The sequence below is a fragment of the Coregonus clupeaformis genome, unplaced genomic scaffold (genome assembly GCF_020615455.1).
Source record: "Coregonus clupeaformis isolate EN_2021a unplaced genomic scaffold, ASM2061545v1 scaf2838, whole genome shotgun sequence".
Classification (NCBI taxonomy): Eukaryota; Metazoa; Chordata; class Actinopteri; order Salmoniformes; family Salmonidae; genus Coregonus; species Coregonus clupeaformis.
The window spans coordinates 38286-48089 of NW_025536292.1; the positions used below are offsets into that span (position 1 = coordinate 38286).

The following is a 9804-nucleotide window of genomic DNA, read 5'->3' on the forward strand; positions in this document are numbered from 1 at the left end:
TGCTTCTGACCCGATCCTATTTAGAAATATTGTTGTTGTTTTAAAAAACGGATTGATTGTTTTTCTTTTCATTTGATTAAAAAACAAACTTATTAGAAAGATTCACCGTCAATGGGTTTATGTTGAGAACATACATGGCTCGAATGCAATGCAATTTCGTCTGCTATTTCTGGAGAAGTCCAAATATGACCTATAGGATGGTTCCATGATGTTTATAAAAGATTAGATTTGTGAGCAGTATAACGATGAGTGGACATTCCCCCTTTCTCTTTATATTGCATCTTTGTCCAGCTCCTGTGAAAAGTTTGGATGTGCATAAAACCCTCCATAGTCTCAGTTGCCTTGTCTGTATTATATGCCCCTACGGGGAGCAATTATGATGCCTGTAACTGTATTCAGACAGCCTATTTAAAACAAGTTGTTTCGTTTTCCCCTAAAATTGGATTAGAATCATACACTGTCTTTTTAAGCCTTATCAATACTCTAGTGAATTTAATCTTGCTTAGTGACTATGTTTGGCATGTCCAAACTGCAATTTACAGTATGCCTAGCCCAGATAAGGCTGGTGGGAGCTATAGGAGGACAGGCTCATTGTAATGGCTGGAATGGATTTAATGGTTAATATAACAGAGTCAAACGTGGCTTCCATATGTTTGATGTGTTTCATACCATTCCATTTATTCCATTCCAGCCTTTACAATGAGCCCGTCCTCCTATAGCTCCTCCCACCAGCCTCCTCTGGCCTAGCCTCTATATCAGTGTGAATGCTATAGCCTATGTTAATTAATGTATTTCCATATTGAAGCAATGCAATTAGAACAATGGGACTGCAAATATGTTCAATATATTTAGCAAATATGGGGCAGCCAATTCAACGAACTAGGCTATAACAGACTAACATTCGTATTGGATTTGATGACAATGCAATATATAAAAGACCGTAAATAGACAACTTGAAGCAACCACATATTTAGCCGTGGTGCATGTTCTAATTGACAAGTGAGGTGTCAAGCCTATTCATCAAAACCCAGGCCTTTCACGCCACCGTCAGCTACTGCGCCCATAATTCTGGTTGTGAAAATAGTAAAGATATTTCTGACATACCCCCGAACTTATAGCCTACTGCCAGTGCTAAGACTTACCATTGCATTAGGTTTGTTAAAATAGAGCCCTATATGTTACTCTCATACACGCCTTTCTCTCTAATCTATTCTCTCACTTTTACCCATGTATTGTGATTTGGAAAATGTCAAAAACTGATGAGAGGAACAGGGAGGATATTCTAAAGGAAAGTGAAGAAGCTGGTAATGAGTATTTGGAACCACACAGAGAAAAAGGTATTCTTTACCTTTAATAGCCTGTACAATCCAAGTCAAAATAATCCATTCAATCATTTCACTTGTGAAGCGAAATTTGACACAATACTAAAACCTGACAAAACATGTTGGACCCACCTTTCCAATATGTATGTTAGTGAATGGGTGAGAAGTCATCTTGCACTTACTGAAAAAGATGTACTCTGTATAGCTGCTCCAGATTTTGTCATCCCTGTACTGGTTGACAAAAGTGGCTGTTCCCGTGGAGTTACACGCCACCATTGTAAAGCCCGCCTCAGAAAGCCGGTCAAATGCCTGCTCCAAGTACGTGAACTTGAGGTAAAACCGTGACGTGTACTTCTCCGGCGGCCGGTCTGGGTCACGGCTCTCGTTCAGCGTTTCCCCAAACACCTCTTTGGCCAGGGCGATGCGTCCACACACCATGATCCTGGCCACGCGTCGGAACTTGGCATCGGCTTGGTTGTCCCGCACTGTGGTGTAGGATCCCCTGTAGCCGATGGTAATGAACCCTGACCTCTTGTCCGAGGAAGTCAAGGTACGACCTGTGGGGTACTCACTGCTTTGTGAGCTCTCCTCTATGTCGCTGTGGCAGCCTTCATCATTCATGGAGCCCTGCTTGGAACCCACCCGGGGCCCCAGGAGGCGCAGCAGCTCACCCAGCTGGAAGTGCTCGGCTTCCCGCTGCAGGCGCTCACGTTCAGGGAAGTGGTCGGGCAGCACCAGCTGGCGGTCTCGCAGGAAGTCCAGCACGTAGCGGAACAGGAAGCCATCGCGGTCGATGAAGAAGCGCCCGCGGCTGTCCCTTGGCAGCTCCCGTGGCGGGCACCGGGTGAACATGGCGTGCAGGGTGGTGTCGGGCACGCTGACCAGGGTGGAGCGCTTGGTGACGTACACCTGGCCGCCCACGTTGAGCTCCACCACCTCCGGGTAGGGCGCCTGGGCCGGGCCAGACACCTCGCTGATGGGCAGAATGGTCTCCTTCATGGACATGGTCCTGTTGTTCCACCAGGGTATAGAGAGAAATCAAACACCTTCCAAACCCAATAAGGTCCTCTTAGATCCTCTCAAACAAGTGGAGCAAAAAATCTCAGTGAGGAGCGAGAGACGAAAAAGGTCTCAATAGAATGAATAGAGGTCACCAAGGAGTTCACAGCATGGCAGGTGCTGAAGTTTGAAAGAGGCAGAGGACTACATCCCTGCTGTTAGAGGAAGCTGAGGTGGAAGAGAGAGAGAAAAGATGGAGAGACAGAGAAGTATCCTGTCACCTCACTAATGGAGAGAGCAAACACGCGAGGAGAGAGCGATGGAGCAGGAGGGAAAAAACACTGAGTGACTCCCGGATGACATCATCCTCTGAATGAAAGGGGAGGTGCTGCAGTTACAGCCTTTTAAAGAGGAAGTACTGCTACAATATTACCCAACTTCATCTCCTTCAAAAGTCTGAAGATGACCTGGTAATAAAAATTATATAAACAATATTATAAACAGATACACATTTTCAGACGCTCACAAATCCCAGCATTTTCGAATGTTGCTTCCGGAATATCGACAATAAAAATGTGACATATGCCACAATCTGTTTACATATTTCACATGTGTCATTTTAACAAATGCTCCAATATACTACACAACCCTATTTCCTACACAATATGTATTTTGGGTTGATTGGAAATGCACCAATACTGTAGCAGTGGAAAATATCCAACACATTTCTATATTTCAACATTTGGGTTGAAATTGGAAGCCCACAGCGCCATCTGCTGGAATGCTGCAAAACATTTCAAAGAAGCCCATGATCTTAACATTTTCTATATCTAATAAACTCAAATATGGTTGAGGTCTTGTTTTTGCCTAACAAATAACATGAACATTTAGAAATGTTGAAATGTTTAACAAAATGGGTAAATTATAATTTATATTGTTGAGGAGACGATCTCAATATGAACAGTTAGACAACAGAAGACACCCAAAATAAAGGACGAGAGTTATGCCTATATAAACACATACATCCCTAAGAAATGTTCCTGTCTCTCTGTAACGATATTTCTATATTTATGTACATATCTGTTCAAAGATGATCCAATCATTCCCCAAGCATATACTGATCCAACTCATTAGCTCAACCGAACATACACCAATACCTTTTCTATATCATTATATCTGACAAAGTCAGACTTTCCCCAATCTATTTGGACAGAGAGCATCATCGAATATGCTTACTGCTTGAGGACGTCTTAATTGATCTCATCTTATGTGCCACGATGCTTTGCACCCACAGCTCTGGGTCACAGCCATCATGCTGCCTCAGCAGAAACTATGGTTGCTTTCCAATGCTCAGACGTTGCATGCATCAACCAATGATTGTGTGCCATGTCATGAACTGTGTCATCGACTGACAGATTGCAATAACATTAGCTGATACTTAAAATACCTTTCCAGGCGTGGAAAAATCTGGCATGCGTCAGCAACGGCTGGGCAGAGGAACATGCCCTATGACAGGCTCTGTGAACTTTAACCTCTCGCTAGCAGCCATTTGTTTTTGTAAGAGACCCTACATATATTTGAAATATATGGACAGAAATTATATGTAAGCGTTTCTCTAAACTATACACAAAGGCAAGAACATCAGAGAGCTGATATTATGTAAGAGAAACATGGCTGGTCTCATCCCTTTCCAGAACTTATGAGTTTAAACTGTTTGATTTAAAGAGGACACAGGGACTTGAACCTGGCATCTCAAGAACCTCAGCCAAATGCTCTACCACTGAGCTATACACCGTCTTATTAATATATTGAATGGAGAGACATATGGTTTAATAAATAACATTTTAGCTGGAGAGAAAAAGCACCTATTAAGGACACTCTCTATCTCAAACTGTTGATTTAAAGGGGGCACCAGGATCCAAACTTGGGACCTCTTGAGCTACAGTCAAATGCATGTGGTCAACATAGGCCTCCAAATGCAGTTATAAAAGTCAATGAACTAAGTAGACCAGACCCAGTTTATGGGAGACACCACATGCTACTGTATGTCTGTCTCTTAAAGCTGCAATATGTAACTTTTTGGGCGACCCGACCAAATTCACACAGAAATGTGTGTTATAGATATGTCATTCTAATTGAAAGCAAGTCTAAGAAGCGGTAGATATGGTCTATGTGCGCTATTTCTATGCTTCCCGTTCACAAGTTTTGTTTTTGCATCTTTTACTTTCGGTTTTGTACACCCGCTTCAAACACCTGAAAATACAATATATTTTGTTATGGAAAATATATTTCACAGCGGTTTAGATGGTACAATGATTCTCTACACTATACCTGCTTGTTTTGTCTCATAAAGTAAAATTAGGTGAAGTATTAGAATTTTAGCAATCAGAAAATGGCAGAGCAATTTCTGCATGGTGTATCTTTAATTTGTTGTGGTTTTAAAGGTTTGTATTAGGAATGTTAATGCTAACCGTTAATTGGTTAGCAGCCGAAAATACATTTGACCAGTCATGCTTATTGGTCTATAAGTTAATTTGCATAATTTTGTGGCATTAAATTGATTAATGTGTATTTTTGTTAGTTTATCACACGTGCCCACATATCCTACAGGGCCTAGAAGGCTATGAGCGGAATAATATCACCTGTCGGACAGCGAGAGCTGCAGCTACGGGAATAAAAATGTTTGCCCATGCTACAGAAGGCTATATCGGTCCACTAATACAGAACTAGTAAAGGCCCAGTGCTCTACTTTTGTGAATTTGTGAATTCTTTATTATTATTAGTTTTTTTATTCCGATTTTTCAGGGGGAATTGCAGCACCCTCAGCACCCCTACGTCCCGCGGCTATGGTCAGTAGCTATCATTCTAAATGCTGTGGTCACTGGATAAACTAGCTATGGGTTGAACATATTTTGTTGTTGTTTCCAATGGTGGAATCATATCTAACCAGCTGGCTCCTGAAGCCTATGTGACATGTCTATGTGCCCATGAGCTGCCGAGTCTAGTTGCAGTCTAGCTAACATTAGCTAGCTAGCTATTGTTGCTAGCTGAGCTGTTTTATAAGAAAACGGCTGAGGTGACTCAAACCCTGTAGTTAGCTAACAAAGCCTCCTCGGCGACAATGTTATTGGCGTCCGGGAATATTAGATATGTCTTTTAATTTTAAGATAGCTGTCATTGAAGTTGGTGGTTACTACTGAAATTGTCCACCATTGTGTTGTGTTTTGGTAAGGGCTTGGAGGTCACACCCCCAATAAGGCTCAACCAATCACCCAACGAATAATAATGAGTTTGTCTCCAGCTATCCTACGAAAGGAAATTTAGTGTACGGGCATATGCCATTCACTTTGATGTTGCTTGCACTGCACTGGACTGTGTTAAAGGCAGCAGAACAGTGCAACTTTGTTTAGATCCGTTTTTAGAAAGCAGTAGCAAAAGTCACAAAAGAAACCTGAATGGTTTTCTGTAAATATATAATGGGAGTCTTCCTTTTGGGAACTTTAAAGTCCTATTGCTCAAACAACCCTAATGAAAAATGCATCAACCCCTACAAAAAAATTCCATTAATTACACTGAACAAAACTATAAACGCACCATGTAAAGTGTTGGTCCCATGTTTCATGAGCTGAAATAAAACTTCCCATACATTTTCCATACGCAAAAAAAGCGTATTTCTCTAAATTGTTGTGCACAAATCCCTGTTAGTGAGCATTACTCCTTTGCCAAGATAATCCATCCACCTGACAGGTGTGGCATTTGGAAACATAAGGAACGTATCTTTCTTATCAGCGAGAAATAAAAAGTAAAGGTTAAATTACTACACACCTTGATAGGGTTAGTGTTCCCACACGGCCATATCTCCATGTGACATCGCTTGTTTACGGAAGACAGACGGAAGACATAGGTGGCCACCTGTGGTAATTACAGTGGGGGAAAAAAGTATTTAGTCAGCCACCAATTGTGCAAGTTCTCCCACTTAAAAAGATGAGAGAGGCCTGTAATTTTCATCATAGGTACACGTCAACTATGACAGACAAAATGAGAAAAAAAATTCCAGAAAATCACATTGTAGGATTTTTAATGAATTTATTTGCAAATGATGGTGGAAAATTAAGTATTTGGTCAATAACTAAAGTTTCTCAATACTTTGTTATATACCCTTTGTTGGCAATGACACAGGTCAAACGTTTTCTGTAAGTCTTCACAAGGTTTTCACACACTGTTAATGGTATTTTGGCCCATTCCTCCATGCAGATCTCCTCTAGAGCAGTGATGTTTTGGGGCTGTCGCTGGGCAACACGGACTTTCAACTCCCTCCAAAGATTTTCTATGGGTTGAGATCTGGAGACTGGCTAGGCCACTCCAGGACCTTGAAATGCTTCTTACGAAGCCAGTCCTTCGTTGCCCGGGCGGTGTGTTTGGGATCATTGTCATGCTGAAAGACCCAGCCACGTTTCATCTTCAATGCCCTTGCTGATGGAAGGAGGTTTTCACTCGAAATCTCACGATACATGGCCCCATTCATTCTATCCTTTACACGGATCAGTCTTCCTGGTCCCTTTGCAGAAAAACAGCCCCAAAGCATGATGTTTCTACCCCCATGCTTCACAGTAGGTATGGTGTTCTTTGGATGCAACTCAGCATTCTTTGTCCTCCAAACACGACGAGTTGAGTTTTATTTTGGTTTCATCTGACCATATGACATTCTCCCAATCCTCTTCTGGATCATCCAAATGCACTCTAGCAAACTTCAGATGGGCCTGGACATGTACTGGCTTAAGCAGGGGGACACGTCTGGCACTGCAGGATTTGAGTCCCTGGCGGTGTAGTGTGTTACTGATGGTAGGCTTTGTTACTTTGGTCCCAGCTCTCTGCAGGTCATTCACTAGGTCCCCCCGTGTGGTTCTGGGATATTTGCTCACCGTTCTTGTGATCATTTTGACCCCACGGGGTGAGATCTTGCGTGGAGCCCCAGATCGAGGGAGATTATCAGTGGTCTTGTATGTCTTCCATTTCCTAATAATTGCTCCCACAGTTGATTTCTTCAAACCATGCTGCTTACCTATTGCAGATTCAGTCTTCCCAGCCTGGTGCAGGTCTACAATTTTGTTTCTGGTGTCCTTTGACAGCTCTTTGGTCTTGGCCATATTGGAGTTTGGAGTGTGACTGTTTGAGGTTGTGGACAGGTGTCTTTTATACTGATAACAAGTTCAAACAGGTGCCATTAATACAGGTAACGAGTGGAGGACAGAGGAGCCTCTTAAAGAAGAAGTTACAGGTCTGTGAGAGCCAGAAATCTTGCTTGTTTGTAGGTGACCAAATACTTATTTTCCACCATAATCTGCAAATAAATTCATAAAAAATCCTACAATGTGATTTTCTGGATTTTTTTCTCTCAATTTGTCTGTCATAGTTGACGTGTACCTATGATGAAAATGACAGGCCTCTCTCATCTTTTTATGTGGGAGAACTTGCACAATTGGTGGCTGACTAAATACTTTTTTCCCCCACTGTAGCTACCTACATAACCAGCAATAACGTTATCTAACGTCGTTAGCTAAGCTATACCAGAGAGGTATATTCCAGTATCTCTTGTTATACTCACCACCACCGGTTGTTGCACACCAAGCTAGCGTTATTGGTGCAGACTTGGGGACTGACAAACTCCAACCACCTATTCCGACCGCATACAAGGACCCTTCAGCAGGGCATGCAAACCATATAATTTTGGCTGTGGAGGTTTAGTCAATCCGTATAGGGCCCATGATCCTTTGAACGCATTTGGGGGCGATGAAACAACGGAGCACCATTCAATGAAGGGAAGCAAAGTGGGCCGAGGGTGATTTGCAAGTGGAGCTTGGCAAAAAGGGGCATGATTTGTTGAAATAATTGTAATCCAAACCCAACCTTAATTTACTCGTTATGACTCACTGAGGTTCCAAACTCTGTTTTAGAAGAGATTGACTTTATGACCAAAATTATACTATTTACACTTACTGACAGTATAATAAACGTTTCGGACTCATATCGATGCTCATAACGATGCCAAATAGGCCATTTTCAAAGGTATTCGTTGCTTTTTAGGGGCAGTCGCAGTAAGCCAAATGCAATCTATACATACAGTGGGGAGAACAAATATTTGATACACTGCCGATTTTGCAGGTTTTCCTACTTACAAAGCATGTAGAGGTCTGTAATTTTTATCATAGGTACACTTCAACTGTGAGAGACAGAATCTAAAAAAAATCCAGAAAATCACATTGTATGATTTTTAAGTAATTCATTTGCATTTTATTGCATGACATAAGTATTTGATCACCTACCAACCAATAAGAATTCCGGCTCTCACAGACCTGTTAGTTTTTCTTTAAGAAGCCCTCCTGTTCTCCACTCATTACCTGTATTAACTGCCCCTGTTTGAACACGTTACCTGTATAAAAGACACCTGTCCACACACTCAATCAAACAGACTCCAACCTCTCCTCAATGGCCAAGACCAGAGAGCTGTGTAAGGACATCAGGGATAAAATTGTAGACCTGCACAAGGCTGGGATGGGCTACAGGACAATAGGCAAGCAGCTTGGTGAGAAGGCAACAACTGTTGGCGCAATTATTAGAAAATGGAAGAAGTTCAAGATGACGGTCAATCACCCTCGGTCTGGGGCTCCATGCAAGATCTCACCTCGTGGGGCATCAATGATCATGAGGAAGGTGAGGGATCAGCCCAGAACTACATGGCAGGACCTGGTCAATGACCTGAAGAGAGCTGGGACCACAGTCTCAAAGAAAACCATTAGTAACACACTACGCCATGGATTAAAATCCTGCAGCGCACACAAGGTCCCCCTGCTCAAGCCAGCGCATGTCCAGGCCCGTCTGAAGTTTACCAATGACCATCTGGATGATCCAGAGGAGGAATGGGAGAAGGTCATGTGGTCTGATGAGACAAAAATATACCTTTTTGGACTAAACTCCACTCGCCGTGTTTGGAGGAAGAAGAAGGATGAGTACAACCCCAAGAACACCATCCCAACCATGAAGCATGGAGGTGGAAACATCATTCTTTGGGGATGCTTTTCTGCAAAGGGGACAGGACGACTGCACCGTATTGAGGGGAGGATGGATGGGACCATGTATCGCGAGATCTTGGCCAACAACCTCCTTCCCTCAGTAAGAGCATTGAAGATGGGTCGTGGCTGGGCCTTCCAGCATGACAACGACCCGAAACACACAGCCAGGGCAACTAAGGAGTGGCTCCGTAAGAAGCATCTCAAGGTCCTGGAGTGGCCTAGCCAGTCTCCAGACCTGAACCCAATAGAAAATCTTTGGAGGGAGCTGAAAGTCCGTATTGCCCAGCGACAGCCCCCGAAACCTGAAGGATCTGGAGAAGGTCTGTATGGAGGAGTAGGCCAAAATCCCTGCTGCAGTGTGTGCAAACCTGGTCAAGACCTACAGGAAACGTATGATCTCTGTAATTGCAAAC

General features: G+C 42.9%; 1 protein-coding gene across 1 annotated transcript; it reads right to left on the reverse strand.

Annotated features, from left to right (window-relative positions):
- Window positions 1–1418: 1418 nt before the first annotated feature.
- kctd8 (potassium channel tetramerization domain containing 8) lies at window positions 1419–2640 on the reverse strand. Its single transcript, XM_045219858.1, has one exon. It carries the CDS (start codon window positions 2325–2327, stop codon window positions 1425–1427), a length of 903 nt encoding a protein of 300 aa, XP_045075793.1. The 5' UTR covers window positions 2328–2640; the 3' UTR covers window positions 1419–1424.
- Window positions 2641–9804: the final 7164 nt, after the last annotated feature.